The sequence below is a fragment of the Geotrypetes seraphini genome, chromosome 6 (genome assembly GCF_902459505.1).
Source record: "Geotrypetes seraphini chromosome 6, aGeoSer1.1, whole genome shotgun sequence".
NCBI lineage: Eukaryota > Metazoa > Chordata > Amphibia > Gymnophiona > Dermophiidae > Geotrypetes > Geotrypetes seraphini.
Genome location: NC_047089.1, coordinates 245,690,458 through 245,706,027, shown reverse-complemented (window position 1 = coordinate 245,706,027; position 15,570 = coordinate 245,690,458). Strand labels below are relative to the sequence as shown.

At 41.6% G+C, this 15,570-nt stretch overlaps 1 protein-coding gene across 5 annotated transcripts in view; it reads right to left on the bottom strand.

Moving 5' to 3' along the window:
- PIR (pirin) overlaps positions 1-15,570 on the bottom strand; it is a 78,329-nt gene that overhangs the window by 20,362 nt on the left and 42,397 nt on the right. For all 5 annotated transcript variants that reach the window (XM_033950535.1, XM_033950540.1, XM_033950539.1 and 2 more), the window contains 3 exons: positions 4,701-4,745; positions 3,304-3,386; positions 2,326-2,392 (listed from right to left, as the gene is read on the bottom strand). In XM_033950535.1, the coding sequence (XP_033806426.1) occupies positions 2,326-2,392; positions 3,304-3,386; positions 4,701-4,745 (195 nt within the window). The remainder of the gene's footprint in view (positions 1-2,325; positions 2,393-3,303; positions 3,387-4,700; positions 4,746-15,570) is intronic.

Genomic DNA, 15,570 nt, shown 5'->3' with positions numbered 1-15,570 from the left:
ACAAGCAAAACATTTTATTAAATTTTAACTTGATATTCAAGCAACGTCTTGCAATACAAGTACTTACAGTATACACACATCACAACTGAGCCGATGGTTCTTCTCTCTCTGATGCTGCAAGAGTGTATTGACAGTTCTAAATAAGCAAAGTCTTGCAATATGAGTACGTACAATACACATGCGTCACATCATCACAACTGAGCCAATAGGTCTTCTCTCTCCGACGCTGTGGGAGTGTAGTGATTTTTCTAAACAACTGAGGTCTTGCAATACAAGTACATATAGTATTTTATATTAAAGTTTTTGGGATGTGGAACGAATCGTCTGAGTTTCCATTATTTACATTACATTAGGGACTTCTATTCCGCCTATACCTCGCAGTTCAAGGCGGATTACAAAAGAGCTAACTGGACATTTCCAGTGAAGTTACAACAGTTTTGGGGTTTTTTTGGTTACAATGACCTGGAAAAGGAGGCAAAGTGCGAGGTTATAAAATTTGCAGACGATACCAAACTGTGCGGCAGAGTTAGGTCCAGGGAGGAGTGTGAGGACCTGCAAAGGGACATAGACAAGCTGGAAGACTGGGCAAACAAATGGCAAATGCGCTTTAATGTGGAAAAATGCAAGGTTATGCATATAGGGAAAAAGAACCCGTTGTTCAACTACAAATTGGGGGGGGCATTGTTGGGAGAAAGCAATCTTGAGAGAGACTTGGGTGTGCTGGTGGATGCATCACTGAAGCCATCTGCACAGTGCGCAGCGGCCTCAAAAAAAGCCAACAGAATGCTGGGCATCATAAAGAGGGGCATAACTACCAGGACGCGGGAAGTCATCATGCCACTGTATCGAGCGATGGTGCGTCCGCATCTGGAATACTGCGTTCAATATTGGTCGCCGTACCTCAAGAAAGACATGGAGGTACTTGAGAGAGTCCAAAGGAGAGCAACAAAACTGGTAAGAGGGCTGGAACACTACCCATATGCTGAGAGGTTGGATAGGCTGGGGCTCTTCTCTCTGGAAAAAAGGCGGCTCAGGGGTGATATGATAGAGACCTTCAAAATCATGAGGGGCATAGAGAGGGTGGATAGGGACAGATTCTTCAGGCTGAAGGGGACAACAGGTACGAGGGGGCATTCGGAGAAACTGAAGGGAGATAGGTTCAAAACGAATGCAAGGAAGTTTTTTTTCACCCAGAGGGTCGTGGACACTTGGAATGCGCTACCGGAGGAAGTGATCAAGCAGAGTACGGTACAGGGATTCAAACAGAGACTGGATGGATTCCTGAGGGATAAAGGGATCGTGGGATACTGAGAAAGCTAACCAGAAAATATATGCAGAAACCCAACCTGGTCGTGCAGGCAAGACCGGAGGGCTAGGACTTTGATAGGAAGATAGGACTCAATTAGGAAACCAAGGAGGCATGGGGGCCCCTTCTGGTGATTTAGACAGGTCGTGAACTGTTTGGGCCGCCGCGGGAGCGGACTGCTGGGCAGGATGGACCTATGGTCTGACCCGGCGGAGGCACTGCTTATGTTCTTATGTTCTTAAGAACTTGCAAATTGGATATTAAATTGACTGTACGTTACTGTGTGATATAACAAATAGATTACAGTTAGAGTACAAATAAGATTACGTTACATTTCAGGGATCTGAATACTTGGTTGGTGTTTTGGGGAGGAAGAGATTATTTAAGTGGAGGTTTTGGGGGAGAATTTATCTAGGAGGAGGGGGAAGGGTTGGGTGAAGATATCTGGATACATTTTTTTGAAAAGTAGGGTTTTGATTTCTTTTCGAAAAGTTTTGAAGTCGCCCATTGCCATCAACAGGTTGGAGATGGAGTGGTTAAGTTTTGCTGCTTGTGTCGCCAGAAGGTTATCCAACATCTTTTTGCGCTGAGTGCCCTTGAGTGGAGGGAAGGCAAAAGAGTTCGGAGTTCTTCTTTGTCTTGAGGTGAGGATCTGGTTTAGGCGGTTGTTTAGATAGAAGGGGGGGGGGGGGTGGAGCCGTTTAATGCTTTGAATAATAGACAGTAGAATTTGAATTGAATTCGTGCTTGCATAGGTAGCCAGTGAGAGTCTAGGAAGGCAGTTGTAATATGATCATATTTTCTCAGGGAGTAGATCAGTCTGAGGGCAGACTATGGGGAAATTCGCTTTGATATACGAGTACTTTGGATTACAAGCATGCTTCTGGAACGAATTATGCTCGCAAACCAAGGCTTGACTGTATTATGAAAAGGCTCAAAATATTAAACCAATAAATTCCTGAAATTATACTGTACATTAGACGAAGGGAATAAAGGCATTAGAAGTTTCATGCACTTACCATGTTGCACAACTGGCTCCTTGATGGGTTCACCAGCGATCAGGACAAAATGGGCTATTTTGGGATCCTAAATTAAGGAATGGGACGCATTAGACAGCAAGAACTCTGACAAACAGGAATGTCCTGTAGCTCAATATGAAACGAGAAAAATGCTCACGTGCATGAATAAATTCATGTAAACCGTTATGAGCTCCCTGGGGAGAACGGTATAGACAAGTGAATAAATAACTAAATAAATGCTAAAGTACTCTAGACAAATTCGTAGTCAGGTAGGCAGGAAAATCCTTTAAATGGCCAAGCAGCTGAGCTGAAGGTTGAAGTACAACACGTGCACAAGAAGACGGGAGTTGGTTCAAAAGTGGCTACTACTGGTGCAGGATCCTTTATCCAAAAATTTGCGCATTTTGGTTTTTGGAGCTTTTCAGAATTTGGAATGGTGATGTCAGAAAAGGACAGACCATAAGACCCTAAAAATCGCCACCCTGAGTGGAACCTGCAGCTCTCTCCGCTATTTCTCGAGCCCTCCAGCTTGAGTTACACAGAGAGCAGGTGTTGGTTTCAGCGCGCGTCATGGCGGGGAAACTGACCACTTCTAAGCGTTTTACGGTAAAAATTTTAAAAAGGGGTCCAGTTAAACTATTAATAACATAACTTTACTTACATGAAACAATAGGTTAGTGGGGAGAAATACAATTTGAAAGAAAGAAAGAACAATTAAGGACAATAACATGGGGAAAGGGAGAAATCAATTTTAGTATAGGAAATAAGCTTAATAAATAAATGACTAAATAAATAAAATTAATTAGCTAACAGCAACCTACGGTGGCACTATGGTATTCGAATATGTCTGAAACTAATGCTAAAATCATGCTTTTGTGAATATTTTATAAATTAGAAGAGGAAGCAATTCCAAATCAAGAAGGTTAAAGTAGTTAGTACAGTTGCCACGATGGTAAATAAAATAAAAATTATACTTGCCTTATTTTCAAAGTGGGCAACGTCTCCATCTTCTAATACTGCGGTGTGATGGGGCTCAATTTTCCGCTGTGCATTAGGAGGACCTTAAAAAAAAAAAGGTAACAGATGCAGGCAGCCTGTGAACCTTTCAAAGCTACACACTATCCCCCAAATTCTGTATACGGAAATTAAAGTTGTACGCTTGGCCAAAGTACGCACACAACTTAATTAATTGGTCTAATCAGCGACAATTGACAATTATCTCCCTTGTAATTGATACTAATTGGGACTAATTAAAAAAACTTATGCGCACAACTTGAGTGATTCTATAAAAAAGTACGTGCTAGTTGCAGCGTGCAAATTTGAAAGGGGGCGTGGTCGAAACAGATTGTGAGCGCTCCTATAAGTTAATGGCAATGTTATAGAACAGTGGTCTCCAAAGTACGGCCCGCGATATTTTATCCGGCCCGCAGAAGAATTGCGCAGAAATGTGCCAATTGGACTAATTTTCCAATGAGAATCTGCAAAAAAAAAAAAAAAAAAAAAACCAAAAAAAAAAACCACGGGGTGTTGATAGATTTTTCAAATGCATTAATTAAAATTGTGTTCAAAATATATTGCTATTCCATATTATGTTAACTTTATTTAATACTGAATCATAATTGCATACTTCACGATATTTCTTCGTACTTCTTCGGCCTCAATTGACAGTGTCAATTTGCGGCAAATTTATCCAATGAATATTGGAGGTCGCAACTTGTAATTAGCGTTTCAAAATTTGAAACTCAGTTTAATAAGATTTTAAAAACACAAAAAACAGTTCTGTCATTCACATTAATGGTTTTATTATAATTTGTGATGTAAATATGAGAATTTGCTGGTAGCCTGTTTAAGAGTGCTGCCGACGCTGCTCTGTGGAGGGAGGTATGTAGGTCTTGCGGTCGGCGGGGTTCGGATGGGAGGGAGAGATGGGAGGATCAGCGGGTGGGTTCGGTTGTGCGCCGGGGGCGGAGGGATAGAAAGATACTGCAGAGGGAAGGTACAAGGGAATGGGTGAGAGGGGAGGAAAGATGCTGCACATGTGGGGGAGAGAAAGGAAAGAGGAAGAATTAGGGGTGGAAGAGAGGAAGGGAGAAATGATCATTACACATGAAAAAAAATAAGACCTACTCCGAAAATAAGAGACCTAGTGGGTTTTTTGGGCCCAAAATTAATATGACACTGTCTTATTTTCGGGGAAACATGGTATTAGATTTCCCAGTGTTGGGCACATTTTCAAGAAAAAAAAAATAGTTGCCATGACTTATGAATCAACATACATGCATTTTTTTTTTTTTTGACAGCAGAAAGCACTGACAATGAGACGAGGCATTGCAATTTCTATGCTTTTTCCCCATGAAACTAAATAGGAAACTTACCAACATGCACATTGCCAAACAGCGTATAGATAAACGCAGTCCAACCTGAAATACAAAAAGGAAAAAAAAAAAAAACACACAAAACAGTGCACATCTCAGTCTTTGAATTAAACAGGTTTAGGGTACAGAACTTATATTGGTCAGCTGACAAAGATGTATACATGTGTAAATTATTTTTTTTTATTATTTATCTATCATTTTAATACATCCTATGTACAAAGATGTTTAACCCTTTCAGGACCATAAGGATCGTAGGCCAATTTTTGTGGTTTTGACGACATTTGTATGGTAAAAAGGGCTTGCAGATGCCAAAAAATTGATTTTTTTTTTGTGAAATATCATTATTTTTATTTAAAAAATCACACTTCTGGCTTATGGACAGTGTGGCAAGTGAATCTTCTCGTCAATCTGGCAACGACGCTAATGAATGAATGTCGGAACCAGTTTGTTTACATAAAGGCAGTATCATATGGAATCCGTACATATCAAATTTAGAACTGTAGACTATCCCAATCAAAATTTATAGGATTTTAAAGTTATGGGACAAATATGTCCCTTGGTCCTGAAAGGGCTACAGGAGAATACAGAAATATAATACTCTCTTAGTCATGACACAAACTAAGAACTAAAAATTAAACATCCATAATAAGTCATCTAATACAGTCCACAACCTGAGGAGTGGAGACAAGATGAAATAAAGCCCCTCGGGAAAGGGGACATATACAAAAGAAAATGAAAATATTAAAAAATAGAGCAGCTAGATCTTATCCTATCCAAAAAAAAAATTAAATACCGCATAAGTAACCTGTATCATTCGGACTGTGTAGAGATTCCTTTACCTTCAAGGAAAAAGCCTAATTGGGCAGGTTCAAAGAAATACATGTGCAAATTCAAAGAACCAACTACTTCTTCCGTCATTGACTACCACCACTGCCTGGCCCCACTGCTATTTCTTGTACTGGTTTCTCAGGCCCCGCTACCTCTGGTGAAAGAAATGGGGGAGGGGAAACTACGTAAAGGAGTCAGAGGGAGAGAAGAGCGAGTGATGGGATGGGGGGGGGGGTGAACAACAGTGTGGAGTCTAAAGGTGCTACATGGATTGAATGAGGAGAAAGCAAATTTGACCATGGGACTCCCTTGCTTTTGAGCCTTCATTGGCTCCCAGTTTATCTCAGAATTCATGTTATTTTTAAAATTTTACATGGTATTTTTGTTCCTCTTCTATGGAACGTTTATAGATTTTCATATTCGAGAGGTCCTCAACAATTTAAACTTTCCCTCCCTTCCAAGAAAGGAATTAAAGGAATCAAGAATTTCAGCCTCTCTTTGGCTCTTAAATTCTAATCTAATCTAATCTAATCCTTAGGTTTGTATACCGCATCATCTCCACGTTCGTAGAGCTCGACGCGGTTTACAGTAGGAGAAATAGGAAGGAATTACAACAGAGGGTTAGAGGTAGAAGTGTGAAGAAAATTTACAGGACTTGGGATGCCAAGATATAAGAGTTTCCTTGATTCCTAAGTTGGAGGGAGACTTACATTTTTTTGAGAAAAGCCAGATTTTCAGATGTTTGCAGAAAACTTGGAAGGAGCTCAAGTTCCGAAGAGGGGAGGTAAGGTTGTTCCAGAGCTCAGTGATTTTGAAGTGGAGGGAGGTCCCTAGCTTTCCTGGGTGGGAAATGCCTTTTAGCGAGGGGAAGGATAGTTCTCCCAATTATGGAATGATCTTCCTTTGATTTTGAGGCGTCTTAGTTCCTTCCAATCTTTTCATAAATCCCTGAAAACTTTTCTATTTGCTAAACACTTTGAAAATTAATTTCCATGTATTTTAGTTTTTTGTTTTTTTTAAATTAATTAATTAATTGTTAACCGTGTCGAGCTTCCCATGGTTGAAGACCCAGTATATAAGGCTAAGTTTTAGTTTAGTTTAGAGTGGATGGATTATGATGTGCCTAGATACATGGGACCTGGGTTGGGCACTGTTGGAAATAGGATACTGGGCTTGATGGACTTTCAGTATGTCCCAGTATGGCAGCTCTTATTTTCTTATGGGAGCAAAGTATAGGACAATAGAGCCTTTGTGACATCATTGATGAGTTTGAGTCTTAGGTATTGGTGGAATGAGGCTTTATGACATCACAATCTCAGCCCTGGAATGATGCTACTCTTTGGGTTTCTTTCAAGTACTTAACATGCATACACACACACACACACTCATGACCTGGGTTGGCCAGATACTGGGTTTCATGGATATTCGGTCTGTCTCAGTACAGCAATTCTTATGTTCTTAAAAATCAGTGGGGTTGGGATGGGGTAGACAGACAACTAGAAAGGAGAAATCTAAAAACAGAATCCCCATCATCCCATCCAAGGCAGCTGAGGAGAGCAAACTGAAGTCATTTTGTTCTCTAAGAGCACTACCAGATGTACACAGCACTGTACAGAGTGATTCTGCCTCAGAAAGTTACTGGTCACGGAGAAGAGTTGCTGGTGGTGGATATTTTCAGGGATGGGGAATTAGATGAAATCATGGAGGGCCTGGGATGGAGGATTAGGATATGGAGAAGGTCTCCATTCTCTCTACGCTCCATCCCAAGCCCTCACCAGTGTTGTCTCAAATCAGTCTTTGTTCATATGTGGCAGGGGCTTTTGGCAGAGACGGCTTAGAACTTCCTATCCACAACCTCTATTCTTCTGTGTACAAGTTACATTAGTTTCAAAAAGGGATCCTTCCAACAGGCATGCAGAAAAGAAAAACTGAAAATTCTAATTAAGCCAATGACAGTAGAAACATACATATGTATCATTCATGTCAAATCTAGCATTTAAATAGCACAGGAAATATGCAATACCAGTTTGTATGTCATCAGTCTTGCACGTTCCAGTCTCTTACTCTAGAGTCCAGTTAGCAGCAATAAAAAAAAAAATGAATGGACCAGTTCAGTGGGAAAAAAAAATAAATCCCATTTTGGCCATTTTTAGTGTCGTATAGCTTTCCATTCTAAGGAAAAGAATCCTCTACTGCGGTTTCAAATTTTTCACATTCTTCAAATTACAATAAACCCTCTTTCAAAAAACAACACTTTGCATCTTCCTAGATTTTTCTGTTACAATGCAATTACATTTTTAGTGAACCCAGCTTTGTCTGATGTGTACAGGACGCTGGCAGCAGCAAAAGGAAAAAGCTGAACCCGGAACTCTTCATTTAATTAGGAACTAAATTATCCCATACGTGGCTATATAAACAGATACAAAGGAAGAAAATGTTAAAACAACAAAATAAAAAACCCACACAACTAAACTGTAAGGGGTCCATTCTTATTTTTTAAAACATATTTCTGTGCTACATAGGATACACGTCTGCAAAGATGCACAAAACAAAGAAACTAATCTAACAGGGAAACTAGCTTAAAAGCACATTAGGTGCATATATTGGGTCTTTTATAGGTCAACATATACCCTTATGTATCTTTATAAAATAAAGAGCCTTCTGGAAAGCAGGTGGGGGATATTTCTCATTTGCTCTAAGGCAGGCGATTATGGTCAGTTAAGGAGATTGAGAGGGGACGTGATCGAAATGTTCAAGATAATGAAGGGAATAGACTTAGCAGATAAAGACAGGTTGTTCACCCTCTCCAAGGTAGGGAGAACGAGAAGGCACTCTCTAAAGTTGAAAGGGGACAGATTCCGTACAAACGTTAGGAAGTTCTTCTTCACCCAGAGAGTGGTAGAAAACTGGAACGCTTTTCCAGAGTCTGTTATAGGGGAAAACACCCTTCAGGGATTCAAGACAAAGTAGATAAAGACAGGTTGTTCACCCTCTCCAAGGTAGGGAGAACGAGAGGGCACTCTCTAAAGTTAAAAGGGGGACGTAAGGAAGTTCTTCTTCACCCAGAGAGTGGTAGAAAACTGGAACGCTTTTCCAGAGTCTGTTATAGAGGAAAACACCATTCAGGGATTCAAGATAAAGTAGATAAAGACAGGTTGTTCACTCTCTCCAAGGTAGGGAGAACGAGAGGGCACTCTCTAAAGTTAAAAGGGGAACGTAAGGAAGTTCTTCTTCACCCAGAGAGTGGTAGAAAACTGGAACGCTTTTCCAGAGTCTGTTATAGGGGAAACACCCTCCAGGGATTCAAGACAAAGTTAGATATGTTCCTGCTGAATCAGAACGTACGCAGGTAAGGCTAGACTCAGTTTGGTCACTGGTCTTTGACCTGGGGGCCACCGCATGAGCTGACTGCTGGGCACAATGGACCACTGGTCTGACCCAGCAGCAGCAATTCTTAGGTTCTTATGTATCTTGCAATTATGTCCACACTCCACCCCCAGAAATCTGTGCTCTGTGTGTTAAAAAAAAAAAAAAAAAAAGTACACACTGTATGTGCATTGGTAGCATATACATAGAAACACGATGGCAGATAAGGGCCAAATGGTAACCTCCCATTCTTCAGAGCGGTCTCCACTGAAAACTTGGTTACCTTCCACTCAACCAGTTCCTGACCCCACACACTTATAGAACCGCCCCAAGGTATTGAGTTTAACTGGTCAATATTCAGCAACAGGCAGCGAGCATTTTCTTTAAAATGCTACCGCTGACTAAATTAGGCTTGGATTTTCAAAGCTGGGCCACTGAATATCTGGGGACATCAGGCCACGCACTCACTGCCAGCACTTACTTGGAAACTGGACAATACCCAGATGAGGCCTGGATAAGTTTATTTATATATTGCCTAGCGATGGAGGTTGTCTAAGCAGTTTTACATTCGGGTACTCAAGGGAGATCATTTAAGCAATAACCCTTCCAATCCTTCCTCCTTATACCCAAGCCCTGTCCAACCTGTTCACAACCCAACTCTACCTTCACTCCCCATCATATGTAGAATTTGCCTGGAGGGTATCCCTGGTGGTCTAGGGCAGGGTTTCTCAACTTGGTCCTTGCCAGTCAGGTTTTCAGGATATCCACAATTAATTTGTAGACACCTTTTTCTAGTCAACAATTTTTTTTATTGTTGTTGCTGAATCATTCATAGCCCTTTGTATAAGCCTTTAGTGTTACTTTGTAGATATGTTCCCTGAGACTTATTTGTTTGTCTAATTATGTGTTTTACAATTTTATGTATGTAAATTATGTAAACCGTTTAGGGGACACTCAATGAAATTACAGGGAAATACTTTTAAAACCAATAGGAAGAAATTTTTTTCACTCAGAGAATAGTTAAGCTCTGGAACGTGTTGTCATAGGATGTGGTAAGAGCAGAAAGCATAGCCTGGTTTTAAGAAAGGTTTGGACAAGTTCCTGGAGGAAAAGTCCAAAGTCTGTTATTGAGAAAGACACGAGGGAAGCCACTGCTTGCCCTGGATCTGTAGCACGGAATGTTGTTACTCCTTGGGGTTCCGGAATATTTTGTTATTCTTTGGGATTCCAGAATCTTGCTATTCTTTGGATTCTGAATGGAATGTTGCTAATCCTTGGGGTTCCGGAATCTTGCTATTCTTTGGATTCTGAATGGAATGTTGTACTCCTTGGGTTTTGGCCAGGTACTAGTGATCTGGATTGGCCACCGTGAGAACGGGCTACTGGGCTTGATGGACCATTGGTCTGACCCAGTAAGGCTATTCTTATGTGAGCCAAGCATAGGACAATTATTAAGCCATTGTGACATCACTGATGAGGTTGGCTCTGAGACACTGTGGAATGAGGCATTATGACATCACAATCTCAACTCTGGAATGTTGCTCTCATTGGGGTTCCGGAATCTTGCTATTCTTTGAGATTCTGTATGGAATGTTGCTACTCTGAGATTCTAGAACCTTTTACTCTTTGGGATTTTGGAATCTTGCTATTCTTTGGGATTCTGTATGGAATGTTGCTACTCCTTGGGTTTTGGCCAGGTACTAGGGACCTGCATTGGCCACCGTGAGAACGGGCTACTGAGCTTGATGGACCTTTAGTCTAACCCAGTAAGGCTATTCTTATGTTTTAAACGGTATAGAAATGTTAAAAATAAATAAATGCATAAACTTGATTTGCATACACTGCCTCCATTATATGCAAATTTCTTTCATGCATATTCATTGTGGATATCCTGAAAACCTGACTGGCAAAAGGGGTCCTCCAGGACCCAAGTTGAGAAACACTGGCCTGGTGATCCCCCTTCCGACCCATGTAGTTCTGGGTTCAAAAATGGTGGCACTAAGGCCTGGATTCTTGAACCAGTGCCCATATCAGCGCCTGCCTTAAAAGGTAGATGCCGATCACGCGTCAATCGCACATCGACACTGGTTTCAGAATCGCACCAAGGAAGATAGTACACCGGGGTTTTATGGGCCTAGATTTTTGGCCTCTACGTTTGTGTGCATCGCGCCTACGCTTTAGGCTGCCCAACACTACTTCCAGTTTTGGCCTTGCCTAATCTGGCATTTGGTGGCCTAAAGTGTCTACGTAGGAGCGATTCTGGTGCCGATTTTCTAGCTGCTGGTATTTGTCTCAAATCTTAGTTAAAAATGCAGTTTGGACTGCGTTTTTAATGGAGGTATGGGTGCCTACTGGCGCCTAGAAAATTGTTGCTGGTTTGAGAATACGGGCCTAACCCCCTAGCTGTAATCTCAACGTTCCGAGGGTGGTAGAGGGTCCACAGGGTTGCACTGTAAAGCAGAATCAAAGGAGGGTGGAAGAGTCGTCCCTTAAGAGACATCCCTTATCCGGGTGGCTGGTCGATATTCAATGCTTGTTCTTATCCTGCAATATTTACAGGCTGTCCCTTTAATGACCCCTTTTACAAACCATGGCCACACTTCATCTTGCAAGGGCCTTCTTCCAGTTTTCTGTCCTGCTCTTAAATTTGCTCCTTATTCAAACCAGTGGAAAACCACAGTGGAACGTAAAAAGCTTTTCATTTCATATTTCTTTCAATTAGTTTTATCTTTGCTGTGTAAGACCAGGTCATTTAGGCCCTTTTTCCTCTTGAACGATTTATTTTACCTGTTAAAAGTAAATCCTCTCTACATCACTAGAGGGCATAATTTGCAGTTACAAGGAGGAAGACTTAGGAGCAATGTTAGGAAATTCTTCTTTTCGGAGAGGGTGGTAGATGCCTGGAATGCTCTCCAGAGGGAAATGGTAGAGAGGAAAACGGTGATGGAATTCAAAAAAGCGTGGGATAAAAATAGAGGATCTCTAATTATAAAACAAAGGATGTAAATTAAAGAACTAAGTCCTGTATTGGACAGACCTGCACGGTCTGGGTCCCATATATGGTGATTCGGTGTAGGGTGGGCTGGGGTGGACATCAATGGGAACTCCACTAACATGGAGCATGAGGATGTTACTGGCCAAACTTTACGGTAGATATTTTGCAAACAGGATGGTTGCAAAGGCTGGAGTGAGCTTGGACGGCCAACTTCAGCATTTGGAACCTAGGACAAAACCAGACTTTACAGTCTACGGCCCAGAAATATCAAAGAAGTTAATCTAATCATGTATTTTTAATAACTTATGGGCTGGATGGACCGTTCAGGTCTTTATCTGCCATCATTTACTATGTTACTGTGTGGATCGAGAGGCATGGTTCTCTTGTCATTTCCCCCCACCCCCCATAGAGCCCAAATACAATTCAAATTCTTAGGAATTTACACTTGATACCAACAAAGCAAAGCAGAGATCCTCTTAAATGTTTATATCGTTACATCATAGGGTTCTAGGTATATATCGGAGAGCTACTAACCCGCTTAGATATACAGCCAAACAAAGGGAAACTTGGTAGCAAAGGGGTCAAACAGGAGAATCTTAATTACAAAATTTTACATAAATCGGTTTTATTATCAATGATCCACATTATCTTCATGGAACAATTCTTTTAGTAAAATTTAAATTATTATTCTGTTGAGACATAAGGGGAGGATGGTGTTTTTGCCACAACAGTGAAAAAGGGTAGTTGCCACCACAGACTGCCATGAGACTCGGGCACTGCTAATTTGATCCGATTACTCGATATACTGCCAAGACTAAAAATTTTTTTATAGCAGTTTATAATACTATCGACATCATACTGTAAACAATTAATAAAAACCCACCAGTTTGCAAATTATATTAATAAAAAACCATTAAAACAGTTCTGATCTTATCGTTACATCAACCGGGAAAGCTTTCATGAAATAACCAAGTTTTCAATATTTTCTGAAAACTTATTTAAAAATGTATATACCACATAAAAACCATGAGGTTTACAAAATTACATGCATACATATTAAAAAAACTAAACATGTTTCGACAAGACAAACACAATAAAACATTAACTAACAATATCATTATTAAAACCTTCTTTTAAAATTCATCCTACAAGATGGAAAGACAAAGTCCCATAAACACATTTACAGGGCGGGAAAGCATTAGCAGCAAATAGCATTAGCACATGAAGGCAATGTACCTCTTTAAAATCTTCGCCAGCACGAACGGCTACTCTAGCCTGCTGCTAGCGCTGGCCTGGCTCCTTCTGAAATCACTTCCAGGTCGCGGGGCCAGGAAGTGATGTCAGAGGGAAAGCCAGCACATGCAGCAGGCTGGAGAAGCTGCTTGAACTTGAACTGTCAAAAATTTTAGGAGGTCTAGGGGTGGGGAAGGGAGGGCGCCAGTGCTGAAGAAGCAGGGAGGGTGCGCCACTGCACTGGGTAGGTTTTTAATGCTGTCTTAAACACACTGGTGCTCTTCTGATCATTTAATTTCAAAGTGCGAGTGCTAAAACAGTAAAACACGCATAGTGTGAACGATTCAAGCGTTATCTTTAAATGAGAAGAAAATCAGAGGTGCTGCAAAAAGCAGGGACCCGGGTCCAAAAATTGCTGCACACACTGGAAGAACAAATCTCGGCTTGAAAACATGGCTTCCTTGCAGCGTGTGAAGTCTGAAAAACAGGAAAATAAAACGTGTACTTCTTAACGGCAAAGCAACGGAGGGCTCTGTCCGATATGCTGGATTGTCAGATTCACGAAGGTTGGACAATCGAGATGCTACCGTTATCTATTTTATTTATTTATCCCGTCCAACCCCAGGAGCCCAGAACGGATTACAGCGATACATTCACAATGTTTTGGAGGCCTACGAATAGGGTACATTCAATATCATACTAGCGTAGGATTAAAAGTACATCCACATTTGCTGGAGAATTAGGTAAGAGATACAGCAGCATATTCATATTATACTGAAGAATTTGATATTGGAAACAGCAACACTAGGTGGACTTTGGAGCTTCAGGAAGGCCTTGAAAACCTTCCTCTTCACAAACCCAGCGCCTTAAGGACATACACCAAGAAATGCCATTCAGTCAACGCACCTATGCCACCTACTCTCACCAGATGCTGCTCAGGGCTCCTTTTACTAAGATGTGCTAGTGTTTTTAGTGCACGCACAAAATTACCATGCACTTAACCGTGCGATACGCTTCTAGAAGAACGCCAGCTCAATGCTGGCGTTAAGGTCTAGCATGCGGCAAATTAGCACGCGCTATTCCGCACATTAAAACATCTTGTCTATATTGTAAATTATGTCATCTCTGTCCTGTCTCGATTATATTGTGGATGTAACTTGCATCCCATTCTGGGCTCCTTTGGGAGGATGGGCTAAATAATTGAGAAAAATACATAAAAAATAAAATAAATGAATAAAAATTCACATTATACTGGAGAATTTGGTATTGGAAACAGCAACATATCCATACTATATTAGACTTGGGGCAGGGTTATAGATGTAGGTTCACAACTACGTAGATCAGTGTTTTTCAACCTTTTTACACCTGTGGACCGGCAGAAATAAAAGAATTATTCTGTGGACCGGCATCGGTCCGTGGATCGGCGGTTGAAGAACAAGGGGCTAAGTTGTGGGCCAGACCCCACCCATCTCTACCCAATCTCCACCCCAGACCCCGCCCCCTAATGGTACTAATTGCACCGTGCCTCATCTGGAAGCCTTCCCTCTGACGTTGCAACGTCAGAGAGAAGGCTTCCGGTTCAGGATGCCCGTAGGAGCCGCTGCCCGTGGCTTTGTGCACTGAATCAATTGGGAAGAGGGAGCTGGCCCAAAGATAATGCTGCATCGATCACACCGTGGACCGGCAGTTGAAGAACACTGTTTTGAGCCTGATGCACGTGCTGGCCCTGTGGATGAAGAACATCGACGTAGATGACTTTGGGTTAAGGTAGTGGTAAGTTCTGGAGTAGCAGAAGTCTTTGAATGATTTGGAGGCCTAGGAGGATACCTTCACAACGTATTGTACTCGGCATATACTCATATAGAGATGCAATCATAGTGTATTTGAGGCGTTTGAATTAGAGTACTTTCTCCACACATTTGAGTCAAGGATTAGGGGGGGGGGCAGTGGTATATTTTCAGCTGAACTGGAGACATGGGGCTAGTGGGACCTTGAGGTGTTGGGAAGGTACCCGGAGAGAATAGTGTCCTGCCCTCAGCAAAGCATCTTAGGTGATCAGTTTTAGTTGCATACCACTAAAATCTGGTCTTTATATATATATTATTTACATTTTTTTTCTTGTTTGAAATAGTTTTTATTGAGCATAGAAATCATTGAACGGACAGTACATGTGCGTAATCAAAACACTGATAACAAGAGAGAACCCCTCGCATGCGAAGGAGAGGGGGGGGGGCCGAAGCCCACACCGTCCCCCTCCAATACCAGTCCCCAGAGCAAACCAGAACAGCAGAGCAAGATCATGATGCAAAGAAGACCGTTCAATAAGTTCCACTTTTTAGCATAGGAAAGGAATAGCTCCTCAAGTGACCCATCCATACATCCAACCACACCCCCCCCCCCCCCACACACACTCAAACCACTCCCCAGGACCCCCATCCCCCATCCGAG